Source organism: Coturnix japonica, chromosome 2 (genome assembly GCF_054131305.1).
Source record: "Coturnix japonica strain WE chromosome 2, WE-NBRP24, whole genome shotgun sequence".
Taxonomy (NCBI): Eukaryota; Metazoa; Chordata; class Aves; order Galliformes; family Phasianidae; genus Coturnix; species Coturnix japonica.
In genome coordinates this window covers 133,534,939-133,559,141 of record NC_140664.1, presented here as the reverse complement: position 1 = coordinate 133,559,141, position 24,203 = coordinate 133,534,939, and the positions used below count along the sequence as shown (strand labels likewise).

The 24,203-nt window shown below is 39.1% G+C and overlaps 1 protein-coding gene across 24 annotated transcripts in view; it reads right to left on the bottom strand.

The window, feature by feature from the left end:
• KMT2C (lysine methyltransferase 2C) overlaps positions 1 to 24,203 on the bottom strand; it is a 166,540-nt gene that overhangs the window by 71,964 nt on the left and 70,373 nt on the right. For all 24 annotated transcript variants that reach the window (XR_014943185.1, XM_015852848.3, XM_085538968.1 and 21 more), the window contains 7 exons: positions 9,800 to 9,962; positions 8,122 to 8,293; positions 6,999 to 7,113; positions 6,131 to 6,303; positions 5,202 to 5,362; positions 2,652 to 2,765; positions 530 to 1,257 (listed from right to left, as the gene is read on the bottom strand). Coding sequence is in view for 23 of the 24 variants with exons in the window: in XM_015852848.3 (XP_015708334.2) it covers positions 530 to 1,257; positions 2,652 to 2,765; positions 5,202 to 5,362; positions 6,131 to 6,303; positions 6,999 to 7,113; positions 8,122 to 8,293; positions 9,800 to 9,962 (1,626 nt within the window). In the remaining variant the exon portion in view is untranslated. The remainder of the gene's footprint in view (positions 1 to 529; positions 1,258 to 2,651; positions 2,766 to 5,201; positions 5,363 to 6,130; positions 6,304 to 6,998; positions 7,114 to 8,121; positions 8,294 to 9,799; positions 9,963 to 24,203) is intronic.

The window sequence follows — 24,203 nt, the reverse complement described above, 5'->3', positions numbered from 1 at the left end:
AGAGAACAGGATGTAGCAGAAAACTACAGACCTGAGCATTCTTTTCAATGATCAGATTTAATCCTAATCAAACCTACATCAGACAGTATTGGCTCATAGAAGGAAACCACTATATTATTTGCAACACCATTAAAATACTGACCATGGAAAAAAATGGAAGCATGATGAAAGCAGATGTTGCAGATTTTTCTATGCAGTTTAAGACGTTAACACACTTTAAAAGTATTAGGGAAAATATATGAATATACAAAAAAGAGTAAGGACTTAGAAGACATATTGCGTGTATCGGCATTTGTTGCATATGTGTTAAAGATATAAGAAATATTTTATTTTTCTCTAAGCGTAATCCAAAAGAAACTGTAATTCAAACTACAGACTTTTAATTAACTAACATGATATTGTTTTTCTGAAGAAATTAACTGAACACTCACTTGGGAGTATAAATGCATACTGTATTCTGAGCATTATACTGCAATTCTAACTAATATGCGCTTCATAAGTATATAATGAAACGTTCTGCAACGCTTACCTGTCTCGATCTGGGTCTCCCAGGAGAAAACTTCCTTTTGGTGATGGCTGGTTTCCCCATGCCAATTTTTGGAGTGACTGATATGTAAGTTGTTGGGAGAGCACTTCCAGCAGTGGAAGGCAGTGCTGGCGGCTGAACATGCTGTACTTCTCGTGCAGAATGCAAGTCCAGTGAGGAAGACACAGTTGCCTTGCTTATATTAACTGATGGGGGAAGTGAGGGGTAAGTCTCAGCTGGTGATTTTAAGGGTTTGTCCACAGCTGGTGAACTGCTTGAAACACCTTCGCTTACAGAAGCAGGTTCTACTTCTAGAAGAGCTGCTGTTTCTGACTTTTCAAGGGTTTCTCCTTTTTCTACCTCTTTTTGCACTTTTATTATTTCCAGTTGTTGCTCTGCGTGGATACAAACACCTCCTTTGCTTTCAGCCCCTTCTGTTTCTGGCATCACAGTTATGGCCTCAGGTACTGAAGACAGAGACCGAGAGTCTACCGTGGCTGCTTCTGATACCTCAGCACTACCTTGCAGAGGCTGTGTCTCTTCCACTTGTTTGCCTAACTCTTGCTGTGCTACTGCTTGAACACCTTCCACCACTTCCATCATTTTCTCAGTATGACTGTCACCAGATGCTGGTGTCTTCTCAGGAGCCATTTCCACTTGGGCAGAATTAACTTCATTAGAGACTTCTGTTTCCAGTTCTGTGGTCTTTTCTTCTGGTGATATGCCTGTAACTAAGTACAAGTATATTAAATGTTCAGTATGATGATGAACACCATACATAGCGTACTGGTCAACAAGCATAGCTGGTACACATCGCATACAGCCAGCAGTATCAATTTAAGTGAATTTTACATGTACCTTAAAACATATTCTATAAATATCTTTCATTGTATCTTTGTTTGAACAGCGAGAAAATACACTAAAAACATGGAATAGTACAATTTCTTTTTGTCCCCTGTAAATCATAGCAGAGTAATTCACAAATACACCGTTCTCAGGAATAAGCTCAAGCTTTCCCCTTTACATGTTTCCTACAAAAAGGTGCTGAGGCAAAACAAGATTACATTAAGGTACCAGAGGCAGCTTCTCAGCCACTAACAACATACAGAATATATTTCCAAATGCAAATACCAGGAAAGCTCCCACTGCTGTAACAAGTTGACAGATGAATAAAAGTTAGAGTAAGCAACAAGGATCATTGCTTTAAAATAAAAAGAGCATCCAGTAGACCCTAGATTAATTTCTGAGCATGAACAAACATTTCCAAGTAGTCAGCTAAAAGTGGCCCCTCCTTTTTAATTTCTGCTTATTAAAGATATATAAATATGGTATACATTTATGTACTTTAATCATCTCTCTCAACTCTTCCAAAAAGCAAACAGCTGATAAGAGAAACAGGACATATATAAATAAATACATTTCCCATTTCCCTCCTAGTGCTTTTCCAGACTTCAGGAAATCACCTGAAATAAAACCAGTTTACATGGAAATGTCCTGAATATTTCTTTCAGAAGTATTTCTCTAGCTTTCTCTGCAACCAAACTTCTTTCATTCACAACTTCCTTCATGAAGGAGTTGCACGGAGGAGTCTTGTATCCATTCCACAGAGAATCACGTTGCTTGCTCTGAATTTGGCTTCTAATATCTTCTTTTGATGAAGTTTTCATACAATATGTTACTTTCCTCTGCCCTCACGCTCCCAGATTCACACTGCTACACAAACTCCTCAGCCTCTACATTACAAAGTCTAGCATTTCATTATCAGCGCATCCTCCATGATGAAGTTTTCAGCTGTGGCCTCTGTACCTACTACAAGCTACGATACATAGAGTGGTGGCCACAGCTAAACTGGGAGATAATTCTTTCCTTTGGCTCTGCATGTTTCTTCATTTCCCTTAGAGCAATTCTCTTTAAACACTAAGCTAGGCTGGAGACACACTTGAATGTTCTTTACCACTGCAATCAATCAGTAACACATTTGGATGACTTGACCCAGAACCCATTCCATTTGTACTCCCTCTTACGGCTGATGCTCACTGAGTGATTGTAAGATCCATTTCTTCCCAGAACATAAGTGATCACCTACTGCAGCACGCCCTGTCTGGATATGCTTTATCTTTCTTACCATCTGTGACAGATCCAACAGCTGATTCTTGACCAGGGCCATTACCAATGACGAGTTGTTCCTGAAATGCCACATCCTCTCCACCACTTTCCATTTCCATTTCATTTGTACAAGCTTAAGAGTGAAAGAAAATAGTCAAAATCAATATGCTGTTTATTCCATTACTTTGGCATCGTTAGTTTCTGTCACTGCATGGCCTTCTGTCTAAACAGAATGATATTTAACCATATGATTGGAGCTAGGGCACATCAACTCAATGAGAAAGATAGGGAGGATATGCAGTACTCCTAGAAGATGAAGCCGCCTTCTCATTAACACTGAAACTGTTTAATGCATTTCAGACAGTGAAAAAGGGCTGTAAAACAGCTACATACTCCTAATACTGAAAATATAATTCAGGTATTGTCACAGAAGGTCACATTACCTGAGGAACACAAAAGGTCTTTTTATCAAATTCCACTTCCCAATATTCAACAGACCTTGTGGGATGAAGGCTTCACACTTTTTTTTTTGCAAATACTATCATGGCTCATGACAGAGACACGATGTTCCATTCACTATCAGCACACAGAACCCTGCTTTCCAAACCATTTACTGAACTCTGACTACACAATAGTAGATTCCACCACTTCAGAATAAGCACATCTATTCTGCGAGTTCTCCATATTAAAATATGAAACTGCATGGGAAAAGGCACTGGTGAGTGCTGCCTCATTTGGCAGTATTGTTAGAGGGCACAAACAGGAAGCACGTACTTTTTCCTCACATAAAAGCTTTTTCAGTGAAGGAAATGCATTAAAATGCACTAGACAAAGCAAGAGCAGGAGTAACAAAAATATAGTAAGCGCTAGCTGAAGAGGAACTGATCTTTCATGGACATTAGCATGAAAGGGGTAAATGAATACAGCTTTCTGTTCAGGAAGCCAGGAACTACTAGGTGATGCTACTTTTAGCACCTAAGAACTGTTTGGAGACTCTGCTAGCTCTAAAGTGATATTTTAACCTGAAGGAAATGATCATTTAGACTAGCTCCAAAACCCAATTTCAAAGTACAAAAGTGCTCTCCTGGGCATAAACTAAGAGATGACTGCACTGCTATAATCGCTGCAGGATTACTCCTACTACTTGAGATATCAATCCTAGTCTTCTTCTAGGGGTAGAAAAAGTATGCTTGACATTGTTCCTGTAGACCTAAAAGCCATAAAAGAAGTATTACTTAAAACTCCAGCCTTTCAACCAAACCTTTAAATTACTCTAAAGCATCTGCAGTAGAAAACTGAGAGTTTAGATACAATGCAGGCTTCCTCCTAAATCATCTACATACCATCTGAGAGTCCAACAGCTTCTAGTAACCTTTCAGAACAAAACTGATCAGAGTTTGAAGCTGCCACACAGGCTTGTACCCACAGCCCCTGCCTGGAATCATCTCTTTCATCATTTCTTCACTGGTCACCAGAGGTGTACACTTACACAAACTGGATAACATCAAGGATAACGACCTGCTTATGCAAAACTTCAGTCTGAATGCACAAAAAGCCACAGCTCATCTGTAGTCTAACACTTTACCTTTGCATTGAAAAATTACTGGGCTTTCAAAAACAGATAATTCTGCAATGGAGCTACTGATTTAACAGAAGATCAGTGCACAAGCGTTGATCTTTACACATCAGAAATGCACGTGGCAATGCAGTTCATCTGTGACATATTACCTTGCTTCCAAATTAAACTGCAATTGCACTTCTCTTAGGAAATTCAGCTTGCGTGACTAGGTGCTATCCAGCAGAGCACATGGTATGAAATAAAGGAGGGCTTTCAGTTAAGATTTCATTACACAGGTTTTGTGGATAACTCACCACCACTCAGGATCAAGTGATTCAAATTCTCTCTGTGCTTCCTTACTGTCACTGAGTACTTTCAAAAAGTACTTTATAATTTTCATCTTTCTCACCTTCTGTTTGCCTCGTCTATGTAGACAAGAAGCTCTCAGAAGGCAATCACTAATTACATACTGTTCTGAAAAAGGACCCTGATTAAAAGCTGTGCAGTTAAATGCACCCAGCCCTTCAACACATTCCAGTTCCCACTACTGCTTCCTACCTGGACATACTGAAGCAAATACTGTAGAAGACAGCTGAGTGCAGTTGACAGCAGGAGTGACACAGATAAACTGCATATCACCATGAACAACTACCAGAATCTGGCTTATGCCTGGTATATAGGAGCATCCTGAAAGACTTGTCAAATTAGGCCACTTATGAACTGTATAACATGAAAAAAAAAGCTGAAGAAGTTTACAGCTCCAAGTTGTAACAGCTGGAAACAACCATAATAAGGTGCTTGTTTGCTTGTATATCAAATATAGGATCCTGAAGCCAAAGAGCCAGAAAGCACACTGTGAAGAGACAACAGATTACTTGAGAACCCATTGCTTAGTAAGGGAAAGGATGAAGTCTACAGAATCTGAGTGCCTGGTTCACAGAAGCCTTAGTGAAACATCCACTAACGCTTTTGATGTTGGTATTTTGTAAATGTAAGATTGCATTTGATTACCTGCTATGCTGTCAGGTTCAGGAATGAGTTCAGAAGTATCCATTACATCACAAGACTGAGTCTGATCCCCTTCTCCTTGTTTACAAAGAGTACAGATGTAGTCTTTCAGCTGAGACTCCAACTCAATACCTGGAGATCTGTCACATTCTATGTGAATCCACCTGGAGAGATCAATTTAGATTGTTATTTTTGTAATAATAACATAAAATATTCCAGCACTGCTTTCCATTCCTCTGGAGAAATAAAAAATTTGAACCAATACGAGGAAGAATTTGGTAGAAATAAAAATGATTTATCAGACTGTCATATCATTTGAACAAGCACAAACATGAAGACCTACACTGCTGTTAAAGCTGCTAAGACACCACAACACATAAGGCAGTATGACAACGCTGCACAGCAAGGAACAGTGCACTGAATGTGTAATGGTCCACATTCTTAAGGTTTCTCAACAGCTTACTATTAAAATAATAAAAATCATTGCTGGTGTAGAAAAACACACAAAATGTAACAGAGCACAAATACTAGAAAAATTTTACAAGTGACTGTGACTACTAACTGTGTTTGCAAAGCCTTATGCAATGAATAGACATGCAAAAAGTAAAACACTGTGCTTATAAAAGTTAGGATGATGATCCTCCTTGTCTGTTAAAAGCAGTGTAAGTTTCTCTGCACATTCTATTATCTCTCCTTTCTTGTTAACAGCCAATTATGTCTTACTTGCTAAGACCGAAATAAGACTAATTTATCTGTTGCAATTAGGGTGGGAATATCAAGAGGTTACCTAAGATACAACTGCATTGTATCACAAAGTCTGCATCTTTCACAAAAATACATCAGTGTCATCATCTGTGATTCTGTGATTCATCCAGTTCAATACAAGCTTTAGGCATTTTAGTACAGTTTAATGAAAAATATAGGACTCTTACCTTTTGCACATGTGACAGTGTAACATATCTTTCTGGAAGTCTTGGAGGCACAGTTTGTCACAGAAAGGACAAGATAAGTTGTCTTGTTGTTGGTAACAACTGTCACATACCAAACAATTATGGTGCCACTGACAACTTGTTCGTGTTCCACACTCGGCACATACTCTACAGTTCTGAAGATCACAAGAATTTAGTTCATTACGATGTTTCACACTGTGTATTAACTGACATTTTCCTCTTCTGAATTCAATACAGTTTCTATCTTTAATAACACTAATAAATGAACTGTGATCTAATAACAAATTGTGGACACTCCTGCAACTGCAAGAAGAGTTTCCTTGCATTACTGCCTTATCTGAGAGGAATATTTCTTATCTCTGTCTTCCTATAACTACCACCAATTGACTATGAAATTACATTCATCTCGTGTACGGGGATTTACCTTGTTACTTCGAAATTATTGTTATTATTTGTACTTACTCACAAAGTCACTGACTACACAATGTCACCCTGCCCTCCCCAAACCCAAAGGAACTCTGAAGTACAGAATTGCTCGTCCCACAAGCAAGGAGTGGTCGAATATAACCAGTCTCCAAGGATAAATTACATACAATAGTTTGAACAGTTTTCAGTTTACACATAGTTTATTTTATATCATGAGAGCAGCTGTCATTAATCAGAGGTTATTCACTCCTCCTGGATCCTTCTCTTTCCCCTTTCCCTCTGGAGCTACATAACTGGGATTCCTTCAGAAACTGCAAGGTACATTACATGGTAACAGCCATCTGCAATACATCTAGTATAATGTGCATAACAAAATCCAATTCCCTGCAAAGACAATGAATTAATCTGAAACCTTTCAACTTACTTTACATTTCCAACCATTTGTTGGTACAGAGTCCATAACTGGTTGCAGACAGAAAGTGTGGTACCCTTTGTCACATGTATCGCACACCAGCATCTTGTTGTCTTCGCCAGAATGTCTAATAACAGAAATAGTGGTATTTTAAATAAACTACAGAGACAAGCAATAAGAAAAGATCTGCTTGATAAAACGTCTAAGCAGGAAGGTAGATAGCTGGAAGCATGATAGTACATGAACATCACTTACAAATGGCTCTATGAAAGCATGAATTAAGTATACCACGCTTACTGCAGAAAGCACTGAGCCTGTGCAAATAGACTGCTAGCAATGAGTCCATTTCCATTTATACACATGTAGGAAGATTTATTGGCTTTTCTGTACTGAAATCAGTTCAAAATCTAAACACTATTTCTGAAAAAAAAAACCAACCCACTATGCATTTCTATTTGTTCCTACAATCAATCTAAATACATTTTCCCCAAAAAACCCATCCCTGACTAGCAAAGCTTCTATGTCAATTCACATGGATTTTCTTCTACTTTTTCAGTAGAGAGTTTGCCAGTAAATACTGGTACAACAGTTTTAGAGATACATTTTGGAACATGCATAATCATACCTTCACTGCTGGTATTTGCTGTCAAGCTGTATGTGATTAAGGAAAAATCTTTAAAGTAAGGGAATCTGAATGCAGGCAAATAGTGTTCTACTTGTTAACAAAGCACTGCCTGACCAGGTCTATGAGGTAGTAATGGAGTGACCTTTTCCCAGGTTCCCAAATTGTTAAGGGCACTACTTTAAACAAATGTTTCATTTGGTACATTGGATAAAAAATCCTTCTATATAAAAGATGATGAAATCACATGTTTTGGTAGCTCTCAAAAACCTGCCACAATGATGAAAACTGGGAGTATGACGTGTAGGAAATGCAGCTCAGTCTTCTTTAGAAGGCAGACCCCAACACAAGGATTTGACTAGTTAAAATTCATATATCGTGATAGATCTATCAGAGCAAATAATTACATTTTTGGAAGAAAAAATAAAGAATTGGTAATAAAATAGATGTTTTAGGATCAAAGCACATAGAACTGAGAACTTCCTCCCCTCACACCCTTCAAGTCTTACTTACTTGCAGTTCTGGCACACCTTGCAATCAGGACACTGCCAACCTGCTCGTTTTAAAGGTGTAACTTGTATGTCTAGGCACATCCCATGGTAGTGCTGGCCACAGGTCGTACAAAAAAGTTGATCTAAGAGGTCTCCAGGGCTGTCACACACTGCACAATTTGCTTCTTCTTTTGCTACAAACAAATCATTTTTCCCAATTATAATTTAATTTAAAATTATTAACAATTCTATGACCCCAATGAAGCCAAGAAAACCTTTGGTAGTTCTTATGCTTACAAAAATTTGATCATTCTTATAAAATGCAAATTTAATTAATTTACTTAATAACTACTCCTTTCATTTGTTCTTCCAATATATTCAACTAAACTTCTCAGAACAAAAGTACATTCATTGTAAGCCTTAGTAAGTCTTAACAAAAGAAATAGGCTTACTCTATTTCCCCTTACGTAAAACGGGGCTTGAGGACCAATTCTTAGGTGGAATGACTACAAAATAAAACTCCCAGCAGATCTAAAACTACTGTTTATCTGAAATGCTTGCAATGCTCATGCTCTCATTTGACCTAGGGCACGTAGGCATGCCTTGTCCTTCCTGTAAGCATGTGGCCTCCACAAATATATCTCATTGACACCTGTCAAATAGGAGTATAGCAGTTCCACTGCTGGCAATTACAGCTGCATCAAGCACGCTCATCTTAAGCTCAGCTGCTAAAAACAGAGGTAGTCCACCAGAGCTATCTTGTGGAATGACTGAACGTGTCCTGTTGGAGCACTTCAGGTCACGGAGGCTATGCCTGGAAGACCACGAAGTCTCCCTCCTGTGCTCCCAATACTCCCTCTGCTGGTCTCATATACAACCAGGAGGGAAACTTGCACCTGAAGGCAATGTGAGCAGCAGAGGGTGAAGAGGTCTGGGTTAAGAATGAGAGACAAAACTACACTTACATTCCCTTCCCCTCTTCTGTTTGAATAAATAAGATTAAAAGGCAAAAAGAAAACTTCAAAAACATTTGAATGAATTGTATTTCAGAGTTGGAATGGAACAGCACCAAACAAATCTTCCCTTAGAAAGAGTACAGAAAAAGCAGCAAGAATATGGTCCAATACACCTGTGATCAGCAGAGCCAAGTGCCCTGTCTGCAGCGGAGATTCTTTAATCCCATGAAAACCTATGAAGCACAGCATAAGCTGGTTTGCAAACAAGCTTTTAGGATGTACAACAATGGTAATACAAATCATTCTTTTAACATCACCACACAATACATCCTAACAGCCTGTTTCAGGAAATATCAGACTGCCTGGAATCTTCAAAACTACACTCCTATTTCTAAGACATAACTCAAATGCACAGTAAGAATATATTTTTGCAACAAACATGTAGGAAAGCTTTTACAAATAAAATAGACTAAATTTATTTACAGAAACTCAACAAGTCTCAAACATATTACAGTCTCAGTCCTGCATGTCACTAACACTTTGATGCAATGTTAACTGCCAGCAGAGGCTATTAATAAAATCACAAGCTGAAATTAAGCTTACTCAAGCAAATTCAGGCATCTTACAGGATACCCTACTCTTTTGAAGTAGGATGTCAGTTAAGGAAAGGTACTATTGCTAAAAGATGGAATTACTAAATCTTCTGCTGAGGCTAATTGTGGCATTTGAATGAAGTGTACTTACATCTTTCGGGAGCCTGATCAATATGGTCTGGACAAAGGAGGGACAAGTTACTGAAATCCTGAAATGTGCCTGCTCCAGCAGCACAGGGGTAATGGTACATCTGGGTACATTTCTCTTCACAGCATTTGATAGTGGCTCCAAGGTGCTTACAATATGCACATCGCTGAAAAACAAATAACGATCACTCAAAGTCTATTTTTTCTTGCATATTTTTTCAGACAAATCTGTTTCTCTATAAGGACTAAGGCTGGTGGGAAGGAGTGAACATTGAGGAATCATAGAATGGCTTGGGTTGGAAGGGACCTCAAGTCTCATCAAGCTGTAGCCTTCCTGCAGCATGTAGGGCCACCAACCTTCATATCTAATACTAGACCAGGCTGCCCAGGGCCCCATCCAACCTGGCCTTGAGCACCTCATCTTCATGGCTCCTCTCTGGACCCTCTCCAACAGCTCTCTGTCTTTCTTGTATTGGGGGCCCCAGACCTGGACGTAGTACTCCAGATGGAGCATCACAAGGACAGAATAGAGAAGGACAATCGCCTCCCTGTCCCTGCTGTGCAGCCCTCCTCTGATGGAGCCCAGGAAGGCCAAATAGTGGCTGGGACAGTGTCTTCCAGTGGCATTCTCAAATCTTTCCAAGTTAAAACATTCAGCAAAACATACCCTAAATTCCCCCGATGACTCAGATTTTTCTTATCACAGATGAAAAATGCTCTTCTACCTTTAACTGACTTTAGCTCTGTATTCAGTAAGAAAGGCCTAGAGGCTTAACTGAGTAATAAAGGCAGACCAGTTAGAGGTTGTAACTAAAAAAACATATCGCTCTCTATGCTATAATGTAGAACTGTAGACACTGTAATCAGGAATGTGAATTACAATGAAATATTATGTACTATTGAAAACGTACATGACATCATACAAGTATTCCCACAGGGATGATAAGGCATTAAATAGCCCAATACTTTCCTCTCATCTCCTTATTTCAGTGCTACACAAATATCACCAACAGCCTTCAAGAAGTCATGAAGAAGTGTGATTATTACTACAGGCCATAGTCATGTCTGTAAAGAAATGACTTCTCATACAGAACTACCCAATAACCCTCCCGTTCCTTAGTCATGAGGGAACAGTGTCCATCAGCCTGCTTATAAAACATCACCCACACCTTTCAGATTCAGTTAATCAGTCTCTTTGCTTTCTTGGATTCATTAGAGTCCCCAAAGCACCGTAACAAGCTTTTGCACTTTTTCACCAAGGCAACAGTATTTGAAGACTAGAGCAGAGTGCTATAAGGTTTGAAGAAAACTTAGGAAAAAGCAGGTCAGTGGCTCACGGGAAGGCATACATAATGTAAAGCACCAGCTGAGCTCAGGGATGCTCATCTTTCATAATAAACCTACATGCCTTAATAACAGCGCTGGCATGTTTGATTGCTAGCTCAAGCATCTAGTAACATCCAAATCTGAACGTACACCAAAACAAGAAGTTACACACTGCAACTGCCTAATTCTCAGAATACAGAAAATATTTATTACCATAATTCTTCTGTGTTTCAAAGTCTAGCACGAAATTAGGCTTGAAACAGTACAATTACAAGCCCACAAATATCAAAACCAACCCACATGAAAGCACAAATCACAGAGTTGACTGTGTTAACTGCTAAGCTGACATTCTAAAACATCACATCTTTAGCAAAATATCTGCCTGCAGAACAAATCACAGGCAAGGAAAAGAAAGTACTAGTTTATGCCAGACAAATACAACTGCCGTGTAAAAAGATAAACTGTTTATAGATGAAAGTGGGTCACTAAGGATCACTTCTGCCAAGTTCTCTGTGCTACAGTGCTCAGTCTGCAGGCTTGAGTCTGCAGCTCTTCTCATCTCTACCCATCTCTCTAACACCTGGTACAAGCATGACAAAGATGCATGCTGTTATTTGAGTAGCCAAAATGCAGAGCAGAGGGCAGAGGACAAGATAAGCAACCGGCTGCATGGAGTTCTTGAAGCAGGTGAAGAAGCTAATGATAGTAATTACATTCAAAGACTGCCAGCAAAATCAGTGCAACGCAAGAAACTCATCTTAGGAAACCATACAACCACTGAACTCTCACTGAAGATGCTGTACGAGGTACATCATGGAACTCAGCTGTGAAGCCATGAAAATACAGCCCAAAGCCTTCAACTTCACAACAAAGAGTCTGTACCCCACCTTGCATTTGACATTTCTGCATCCTCTTGAGATGGCCCATGTTAAGCCAAGTCTTTATTCTTACAGGCAGGCATTTCCAAAGGTATTACTCAAGAATAAAGATTAGAAACAGGAAACCAGGAGGGGTTCATGTCCATAAAAGGTCCTCCAAGAAAGCTTTCAACAACATTCAAACAATGAACGACATTTGAAGTCTTCACTATATCCCATCATTAATTCCTTATAAATTTATCTGATGGGAGACGAAATTACAGAGAACTGCAAGCACTCAAACAATCAAATGCACTAAAAACTGGAAATAATGAAGATGGATTAAATAGCAATATTAATAACATCTTCAAATGTCACATCTGTTTTGCGCAACTACCAATCAACAATGGTACATAACAGTGTAACATCAGAGCGTGCCTTCTTCTAAATGCTGTACGACTGCATGATGAAATTATTAGAAATGAGCAAAATATAGGATTAATGCAAAGCCTCGAAAAATGTTGATGTTGATTTAAAGAATCATGAAAGATGCTGGAAGATAAATGGAAGCCCAAATTACATTTAATTGAACCCTTCAAACCCATCTGCTAAACTGCACTGGCAATGAAAAGCATTTGGCAGCTAAGTAAAACACACACTTTAAAAACAATGTGGTGTATATCATCTGAAGCAAATAAAAAAGCACAGAATATCAACATTTGCTGTATTTATAAGACATATAAAGCAGTCTGACGAAATAAATGCCCAAAGGGATTTTTTTTGGCAACAGCTGTTGATGAGAAGTTACTTTTCCAGCAATAGAAGCCAACATTTTGCTGAAAATAGGCCCCACACTATGACCCTAGGAGAGCAAGCACGCAGCCAGCTCGACTGCTTGTAAAGACAAAAGCAAGCATGTGAACAGCAAAAGTACCATAATTTGAAAAATATAAAAGCTTTGCTAAATAAAACTCAGTAACAAGTACTACTTTACTACCCTATCACTAAAATATGGTATTAAGATAGTCAGAGATGAAAGGGAGGCATAAATCCTGCTTCTGATAAAATACAGCATGAGCCTTCAATGTGCTGAGCCCAGGAAGGGAGGAAAAGCCAGCATGGAGCCTTCCACTTCACTGGTATGAGCACAAAACACAGTGCTCTGTCAAAGGGGTGGAAGCTGGATCCAAGCATTCTAAGGGCTGAAGCAAGATGGATGCTGTCTGTTCATGGATCAAATCATTTTATCCTACCCATATTCCTGCTGCCTCCTGTTTTCAGTAGCATATTCCAACATTTTGAGCAAGTTAAAATGAAGAAAAGTTGTCTGGTTTTGGCATAATGGAAGACTTGACCCATACATTAGTTTGAAGAAATTACGAGGTCATATTTTATCATTTTATTACTCCATATCATTACTGCCTCAGCAAATGGACAAGTAACAACCCTCAGGATGCAGACACTAAATAAAGGCTAAAATAGGAGCTTGGACTAAAAGCTCACTTGCAACCTGATTAGTACGATAAGGTTAAACATTAGCATTAGGTATTACAAAATGTTTTTCAGCAAAAAAACCAAAATATTTGCATTTACTACAGTTAGTTTTATAAGGGTGAGCTGACAAAACCTGTGCTAACAAGAAGTGTTTTTAATTATAATTAAAACACGTAGCATACTCAAAACTACGCACAAGCCATCTGTTCTTAATGAAACAACGTAAGGTACTACCGCTAAGAAGAAACTTCAAACTTGGCTCCCAAAGTATAAACCGAGAGCTAAGGAGAAGCGGTCATTAACAACTTGTCATTAATTTGACCTCAGCAAAATTCTCAAGCAAACAGAAATTAATAAGATATGTTTTCTGGTAGCTCCAGGCATCACCATTGATGACCATGACCCAGCAAAAAAGCAGATATTGCTTAAAGATACTAACAATCATTAGCACCTTCAGTGTCAAATGGATGAGTTTAAGTACCATCGGGCAATTAGGAGTACAATGCCACCGCAAATGGTAACAGAAATAACCACAATTTAACATTGCTATTAACAAGGAAAGGGTGCATTAAAGCATTACTATAATGCTTACTATATACCCTGACATTCTCTAGAAAAACTGTAATTGTAGAAACCAGCAAGTTTTGCTCTAAAACTGTGAAAAACCACAGACAAGGAGGGATAGCTGCAATCTGGCCAAACTTGACACAAACTGAGAGATGAAAAAAAGCAGTTTCTTAATGCACATTCTTGCTTTCTACAAGATTTAGGGTAAGGTAAATGGTTTGAGTGTGTCTAAACTTCCAGTGCCTAACAACTATTCCCTCAATTCTCATCTAATACCTCTGTGACAAAAGGGCAGGTGAGATTGTTGTTTATTTAGCATGTGAACAATGAGAAGATCAGTAACATTTAACATAGCTTAAACTGTGATAATTAGGCTCCAGCATCAGCAGCTTCAGGGTAAACAAAGCAAAAACAGAAATCCACAGTTTTGGTTAAGACTGTTTTCTGGAAGGCTTGGGAAGCGGACTATCATACCAGTCCCATTTGATTCGTGTGTGTAAGGTCTTAAGAAGTACGTGTAGAAATTTCCTTTTGCTGGAGGAGCACGGTCTGGTCTAAGCCACAAACTGTTGGAGGCTTAACAAAATATAACTGGGGGAAATATTGCGACATACTTGCTGCTTAATGATGGTCTTCTCAAGACATCTGGCACTGGTCATCATCAAAGACACTGAGCTGAAGTCAACTTCCTGCCTGACCCAACACAACTCCTGTAATCCTCAATCATATCCAGGGACATGAAGTGGCATGTGCAATCTATAGGTTATGTCTTTATTACTACAGCTAAGCTGGCATCATTCTATACGCAGAGTTATTTAATAGGAAGTTACTTAACGGCATCACAGATAATTATCTCTTGATAGAGTTGCACCGTGTTTCTGAACGATGAGATGAAGACATCTCAGTACCTAAATCTTGTGCCTATATAAGAAGTGTTTCATTTCCCATTACATTTAACACAAACATGGCAATTTTCTGGAGTACACTTCACTGCAGTTCAGCTGACCAACCAATAGGTGTCTGTTTTCAGACCCCATTGACAATACCCACTAGATCTCCAATGGCTGCAACTGGAATGGAAGCACAGCTCCCAGGAGGGCACGTCCACATAGAGGCTGAAATTCAGATGTCAGCCTTGAGCTGAAGCTTGCCTGAAACATGCTGACAAAAGCTCTCACTTGGTAACACTCGCAATCCACCCCAAGGGTTCCGTCAGCACAGCAATAAGCAATGGGCCATTCAAATCAATAGATATTCTTAATTTAAACAAATAATAAAAAAGAAAAAGTTTTCTCTTGACAAGAATGGAAAACAAGATGTAGAAAAAGTCCACATAAATCTGCTCTCTGGAAAAATACATATGCAGGTACTTCATGTGCTTGTTATAATACAAGCATCCTATGAAATGAAAAGAGTAATTCTTTCTTTTTATTATTATTTAAATAGTCTATATAGCTAAACACTAAAAAACAACAACACGAGACAATAACATCCATCTCTGGAATGAATCAGGCACTCACTGTTCTGCCTGTGATCATACAGCTAAGGTCAGCATAATCAGGCATGTACACAAAGGACATTAATTGCGTGCAGACAACCTGTCTGCTGCCGTATCCTAACTTTGTGTGTTTGATTTGGGAGTCTTAATAACATGTTCTTTTAAGATTTTGTAGATATATTAACTTGGCTTAACATTCACTGTCAGCAAATCCACTACATATACACTCAATGATCCACCTAATTTATAAGGTAAGAGCGGGGATATGGTGACAAGGAACTCTGGATTATGCTCACACACACACACAAATATACAAGAATTTCCTGCTTTTAATACCTCCCTCATTAGTGAGCACCTCCTTAGTATTCCTTCCCCACTGACTGCAATCAGTACCTCATTGTTCATAATTCCTATTTCCTTGGCTGTTTCTAAATTGCACTCTCCAAATGGCACAGAGTCATCGTAAACAAAATCCTACATCTTCAGTTCACTAATTTCTGTAAATTGAGCTCAAATAAAGCAATTAGATGGCATACTTTGAAAATACCAGCTTGAAACATTAATATAATTTCTTTTCTAATCAAAGGTTCACATGTTTCATCTGGCTTGAGCTTTTAGGGTTTTTTTTCCCAGTTTGACTAAACGACTCAATTGAACGTATTCCTCCCATCTTTCACCCCCAGACGCAGTGACCCTTTGTCATTATATATATGTATATTTTTAATTCATTAGCTACCAACAAAAAACCCCCACACAAATAAGCAACTTGCTTTCCTCATCACTCACTCCTATGACAACACCGACATTCCTTGGGCAAACATTTTGAAGCATGGATATAAAACCCTTAAGCCACAGGCCAACATTTTGCAGGTAATTCAGCTGCTGTTCTGGGGATCCAGGAGGTGGGGACAAGAAGAGGCCGCTTGTTTCATTTTGCAGCACGTTGCCTCAGTAGCTTGCAAAGAAAAAAAGCTGCCAAATTTTGTAATGAATTCCACAGAACATTAGGTCTGATGCTTAGCAGAAGCCATAACTGTTAAGCAAATGATATCCTTTTGATGAATGCCCTTATTTGAAAACAACATTGATTCTTCTAACCCTTTAGCAGTGTCCCAAAACAGATGTGCACAACTGCAAATTCTGTTTGCTTTCAGGTTTACGAAGTGTGATGACATTTTTACAATCACGCATGAGTCCTTTTACCCAGGAGTGAAATAAAACACAATAATTCTTCACCATCTGTTTGTTAATTTTGCATTCATTTAACTTTGCATTTTAAACTAATAATCATTTTCTTATAATATAGTTTGTTCCATTGGTAGAAATTACAGCTGTTCAATTAAAAAAGGAATGGTTTGTAACAGTACACGGTTTTTCTCTAAATGCTTCCATTCCTCTTAATTATAGAGATATTAGTGCCATCAAATGGAAAAAAACTGCCAAGAAATAGTGTTATGTTTTATACATCACAGATTCCCTTAGTAAATGTACATATTTACTTCTGTTTCAGTATCAATTCCCACCTGGTCTCTTCTACATTAAAATCCTTCTCCCCACTACAAGGCTCAGCGCAGCTTTTATTGCTGCTGTGCATGACAGGCTTCTTACACTCCTGAAGGAATAAGGCACAAACAATTAGATGATGTCTCCATTCCATTTGTAGCAAACAGTTACATGAAGCGCAGTCCTACATCTTCATAATGCTTTTCCTTAATCTCCAGTGACAAGCCACAGAGTTTTTGATGTTTTTATTCTTATCTGGTTACAGCTAAACTAGAACTACAACAACACCATACAAGCTTTTTCTCACATTTACAGTAAAACAGGGGAAACTCTGTTCCTTTATCAATATAAAACCACACTGAAACCACATGAATAACACATCAGAACCGGTGAAAGGAGATAACCTGGATCAATAAAAGACATGGGTCTGGAGAAAGAATGGGAGCCCATCTCAGATTCCAAGCTTCGCAATGTGGGGTTCTGCTTTTCCTGTTGCTGAGTGCAGCTGAGGCTGCCAGTTCACATCAGTTGCACTTCAGCCCCTGAACACGGCATAAATTCTCTTGTGTTGAGGTTCCTAGGCTTAGCAGTGATCGCCATCCACAAACATACTCTTCAAGAGACACAGTCTGCTTGGTGCGAGTGTTCCATTAACATCAGAGCGGCTGTTCAGATGGCTAAAAGCATACAGATTCAATCACTGTTTTCTAAAGCCAATTTTATTTGATGGCATGGAAATCTTAGCATCAGAGAATCGCTCTCGTTGTGCACAGGGCTATAACAACAACTCTGCCCCAGCACTAGGCTGAGCAGCTCACTAAAAGCACCCATACAGCAACAGAGTTCATCACTCCATGGATTCACTTTAATTAATGAAGTTCAGGGAAAGCTGAAGAACACCAAACAGGTGCACAACAAGACTAAAGAAATGAATACACAGCAAGTCCATCATGCCGGCATGAAATTAAGAGTGGGAGTACAACCATGTGGTGATGCTCAGCTTCTGGTCTTACCAGAGCTTTAACTACTCTGACCTTTCAGTTTCTCAGATGAGTGAGCACTGCTGCCAGGTCCGACCTTTACCGGAGGATTGATCCATCACAATATTTTAAGTCTGACAGAAAGCAAACATTCGGGAGGTGCCTGAGGCGCATTGGGAAGTGATGGATGCACAGCTCTAACAGTCTTCCCAGCAATTCATCATCTATTTCAAGTTATATTAAAAAAGACCTCACCTACTATGGCATTTGGAAAACCTGAAACTCTTCCCCAGTCTATGTAGCAAATCCGTTTACACTGTAGAAAATGAGTATTTTCTTTTCAAAGCTCAGAGAAACGATTGCAACTTAACTGTCTTTTTGTCTCCTTTCTTTACAAGTCTCCATTCACTTTTAAAGGCTGATGATTTGTCAACACATCTTCCTGGAAATACCACACAGATACCAGCTAATATTGCCATAACAACCTGCAGTCACTGAAAGGGAGAAAATCAACAAAGCAGCACGTGTGTGGATATCTGACAGCAACGCATGTAGATACAGATTCACTATGTACTCTGCAGAATCTGCCACTCTGCCCACTTCAACAGGAGGCAATTTAATACAGAAACTTGAATGGAAGAAAACAATATTTTACCAATTAAAAATTGAAACAGAGAAGGCTGTGTGTGTAATAAAAAGCTGCCTAGGCTGCAGACTGAATGCATGTATCCACGTTGTACATGAAGTGAGGCCACGTCACAGCAATCTATTCAAGGGGTAGCAGTTGTTTTACCAATGTTAGATGCTCTAGGAAGCAAGTCTTCGTTTATTTCATAACGGCTGTTTTTCCCCCAGCGCACTGAAGAGAAACGTGGCATCTTTAAAGGAATACATGAAGTAAAAACACACTGCAAAAACACACCTTGTGAGAAGCGCTCATTTGAATTTCATTAGTTCTTCCGATCGATACTACTGAATAGGATTATTAATATTAATTGTGACTGATGCGCGGGTCAGCTACAAGTTCATTAGTGGCAGCTGACCTACCATCACCTGCCTGCTTTTTATTCCCAGCTAAGAGCTGTGAAATGGACAATTACAGAGATGACAATGAACAGTACCGAGCCGTTCACTTACAGAGATGGCTATCAGTAGAAGCTAAGATCATTAGGAAAAAGAGCTTCACTGCAAGCAATGGCTGCACTTATCACCAAGTGTTACAGACTTGCACGTGAAGGACAGTTGGTCCACAATTGGGAACATCACAATTCATAACACGTCCCTCACGTGTGATTTTTTTCCACGTTATTAAAATGAAGAAAGAACAACAAAAAACAACACTCAAGGACACCTGCATTAACGGGACTGCCTTGTACCGCTGCCTGTAATGTACACGCTCAATCTGCAACTCTGGGACATAACTTACACTAATGGAAGTCAATAACAAAATCTTCAGGGAATTCAAAACTATTTTTTGCTAATGCTTTGGTTTTGCAAGCTGCTGAGCACACCAATCTCAGCAGCAGTTTTGAAGCTACTGCTTAAAAAGCAAACTGATGCCAACAGAGCAGGATGTATACTCCTGAGTTTTAAATTAAAACATGCCTGTGTGATTTTCTTGAGGACAGGTGGAAGCCCTAAATGAAGATCCACAGCACAAAACAATCTACAACTAGCAGGAAAAAAGCCATTACTAAGACTCTTTCGATTGGAATAACCAAATACACTTTAGAACTCTCACTTCAGTACTGAGATTGAACTTTGGCTTGTTAGAAGAAGCATGTGACCAATGTCCATGAAAAAGAAATTAAGATATATAATTGAATTATGCATTATTCATAAGGGAAACAGCTACAAAACCAGGATCAGATTCAGTTGTCTAACAGTATATTTATATGTATATATACACACATGTATATACACACATATCTGCTGAAAATATTAATGGGATAAATGGGTTACTCCATACACAGAGGCACTACATGAGGAAGTGCCCAATCTTGACTGAAGAGGATCTGCCTTCGGGGGACTTTCCTTACTCTTTGGAGATCAGGTTCTTTCCTTTTTTAACACATGATATGTAAGGCCCCAAAATAACTTGGTAGGGATAGAAGCTCCTGAAATCAAATGCCCAGCAAGAGTGCTGCCTCAACACAAACTCCAGTGTCATTGCCCCAGTGCTTGGAGTAACATTTAATAAAGGCACTGGGATGAGAGGAGGAGGAGAAGGTGAAGATTTTCTTTGGGCATATTATGGAAGGAGTGTTTTCTACTCAAGTCATGCAAAAAGGAAGAAAAGGCCTTTGTGAAACGCACTTCACCAGTTTGGAACTCACACTAAACAATTTTACTTCAGAGCTTTCAGTAAATTATTTCAGTGAATGTTACTGAATAAAGAAAACCTGCACTGGAAATTCCTTCAGGAACATAAGCCCTTTCATGTTTCGCAGCCAGGCTTTTTGGCTTTCATTTCTGTGCTACTGCTGCTTCTCTCCTGGTGCCCCCAACCCATTTTCACAGCCCTTCCCTCGCATCTGCAATACCTAATTCTGTTCAGCATCAAAACCCCCTCAGAAATTTCTGTGTGATAATCATTTCTCTCCCCTGATACAAGGACCCACATACACAAAATCCAGGGTTCAAGAGAGGTGCGTATTTCTAAGGATTCATCTTGAAAACCCCACAACAGTGAAGACTGTAAGGCTGACCCTGCTATCCTGGTTGCTACAGCAGGACCAACACCAGCACTCCACAGGGAGAACAATGGAATAAGGGAGGTGGCAAAATAAAACACTTCCTTTAGATGAAGCCGTACTGTCTTCAGGAGGATTGTGCACCCTGAGGAATAACAGGGTTTTCCCTCCTTGCTGGCTCTTACCCACCTCTCCAAAGTGACACTGTTTCTTGCTCAGACCTGGTGAACCACAGGGGGAACCAGACAACAAAGTCACAGGAATTGTATTAATGCACTGAAAAAAACCTGTTTATGGACAGGTCTCCCTTGTTCTAAATAAACTTTATTAGATAAACTAAAATGCATTTTCTTTTGCAAAGCTGGTAGGAATGAAGCTTTAGCACGTACTTGGTCTGCACCAAAGAACAAGATACCCTTCCAGTATCACCAATGAGTTATAATGTGCACCAACAATAGCACTGCCCGTGTTGATAAACTCACTATTTCTTTTCCATATATTTGGAAGCAAAAAGGTAGGGAGGAAAACACAGTTGTTACTTCACAGAAGGCACACAACAAAGTAAATCAACAGGAAGACCTCAAAAAGAAATAAAATAAAATAAAATAAAATAAAAAGCAAGAAACCAACCCAAACATGTAGTCAAAACCCAAATCTACACATCCATCTCTTCCTCTGCTTCATCTCAGGAACCAAATACTCCCCCAAATCTTGGCTGGTGAATCAATGCCTTCCCTCCTTTTGTCAACAGAATCAACTCATTAAATACTAGGTAAACATTAGCCATACCCAAATTAGTCTCACATTATCACGTTCTCCTTTTTCTTATCAACAGGACCAAACTATGATGACAAGTTATAAGCTAGAAACTACTAGAAAATGAAAAGTGACATCAACGTGCTTGTTATGATCCCAACCACTCAGCAAGGCCTGAAAGTTCTAAACATCCATCAACATATACTGAGTGTACAGTGTTTAGTTATCAAAACACTCACAACAACTACATCAAAAGCGCAAGGGAAAGAAATGAACTTTTCTGCCTCCGTAAATGGAAAAGTCAAAATGAAAATCTATTTCAGAGTCCATCCTTCAATCAGAGTCGCCTGGAGTTTGTATTACCCCATTCCTTCCCCATGCTGCTGCCTCTCAATCTGTAACCATACCCCTGGGACAGACCATTTTATGTCATAGGAGTCCCCTCCAACTTTAAATACATTGCTCAGGACTGATGCTCGAGCCTGGAGTCTCATTACATTCTGGGGTAGCCATACCTTACATGCTTAACTAATTACAAAGACACATTACAAGCATAGAAGAGTTCTTCATTCACGTTATTCAGTATCAACTATTCCTAGATTTTCTGAAGGGATATAGAAAAATGTGTTTTATTAGGTACAACAAAATGTGGTCTATAAGACAACTGAGGAAACTGACAACTGTCTTCTGAAAGCTGAGCCCAGGAGTTTGTGGATTTGAACGGAGTGTGTTCTGATAGGAAGCAAAATCCTTCACGTGTGAGAACAACACATTTTTCTTAAGTGTTACACTGCAGAAGAAAAAATGGGATGCACAGAATCCCACTGGATAACTTAACAACAATAATAAAAATCTGGCAAAAGTGACTGTAGGGACAAAACCAACTACTAGGCAAAAAGCTGGCTTTATTTTGTATCAAATATATTATACTTTTTTTTCTTGATTCCTAGAACCAGATTATAGAAGAAAACAGGAGAGGGTGATTTTTTCAATAAGTCTTATTCCTTCTTGTCTGCTTCTTCTCACTTCTTCCCCACGCCCTGCTCCTCTATTTTCATGTATGCCTTGCAAAGCAGATGCTACAGGACGGTGTCAGTCGATAAACAACAGCCTGTTCATGGCCCAGATTATTTTAATTCCAAGGGCAGAATACTTCAATCATTGCTCATGAGGCAGTATTAATGAGAACTAAGTTTTAAAATCTTGCTGAAGAGGAAAATATCTGTTCTCATCTGCAGGATCTGCAAAAAGACTGAACACATACTGGTTCCCACAGCAGCTCCTAAACCTCAACAGATTCGCCAAAGCTCTGTTGGCATCGTTTATGGTATACAAGGGTATTCCAGAAGAATTACGCATAGTAAAACAAAAACAACTATGATCATTTTAAGATGCCATGGCTGCTTTGCGGAGCTTGGAAAATACAGTTCTAAATTCATTGGCACGGCATCCCTGGTGGCATTTAACAAGCTGTGAGAACTGCCTGATTCACATTCTCCAAGACACAGATGATCTGACTTTAGGTGACCAAAATGCAAACTGTTCTGGAACAGATTAGGTCACAGAAGACAATTTACGTTACTAAAACATTAGGCACCAAAGCCGTACCTGTAGTCATTATGTCTTTCCTTGAAGTACAAGATATGCCTTTAATGGCAGGAAAATGCCTACAAATCTCTAGAGGAATTCCTGAGGTTAAGGGGTGAGGTTATATTCCAATTATGGGCAAACACTTCAAACATACAAACAAACAACAAACCAATCCAAACCTGTCTGTTTTAACTGGTTTTCAACTTTCTCCTCCATATTTTTTCTTCCTTACAGTTTAGTTTCCTAGGAGTCACGCAAGAACTGAGTCTTAAGCAAAGAACTAAAAAATACTGTAAAAATCAACTGAGAATTTAATGCATCAGCTTTGTTACATTGCTCCAAGTTGGAAGCATCCACAACCAACCTCCTGCCTCTGGTAGCATACATCAAGGGAAACTGCTCTAAATGAAAGTAAAGACTGTGTTACCAAGAGAAAAGGGCTTAAAGGAAAGAAGAGTGTCAAGACAGCAGAGTGGTTTATAGTTTGGAACAAGGCAAGATGCTATTGATTAGCTTGCCTTGATGCAAAGCAACAAGTCCTCCAGTTCTCAGCAGCGATAACGTGCCAAAGAGCCATCAGGAACTCAGCAGGAGCTGAAAACAGCTGCCTCATACACAGAGAAGTTACTGCCCTGATTAAGTAAAAAAAAAAGTAAAATGGATGGCTGGGAGAAGACTAGAGCAATTTTTCAGCTGCCTGGTTGTGAGAGCCTCAGTCCTGAAAAACCACTTGGCTACTGCTGGAAAAATGAAAGCTAAATATGCAAGGAGCGATAGAGGATCTGAGTTAAGAGAAATCTTACAAAATGGAAACAGAATAATATTGTATTTTAGGATGACTCCTTTGGACACTGCATCAGTACTACGTTACCCTTACTCAGTCTATAAGAAGACAGGAACCTCCTCAGTTTCCACCAACATTGTTTTCTTTGACTCTCCTATCCTTGGCAAGCACTCCTAAACTTGTAAACTGTTCTCTGCATCTTATCAGAAGAAAGAGCTGGCTGGGGAAGTTGACATTACCTTGCTTTCTTGTCAAGAGAAACTGTCCAAACATTATCTACTGTGTCCTCCTTAAATTCACTCCTTTAATTGGGCTACTTTCGTATTTAAAAATAAAACCAACAAAAAACCTACCTTATTA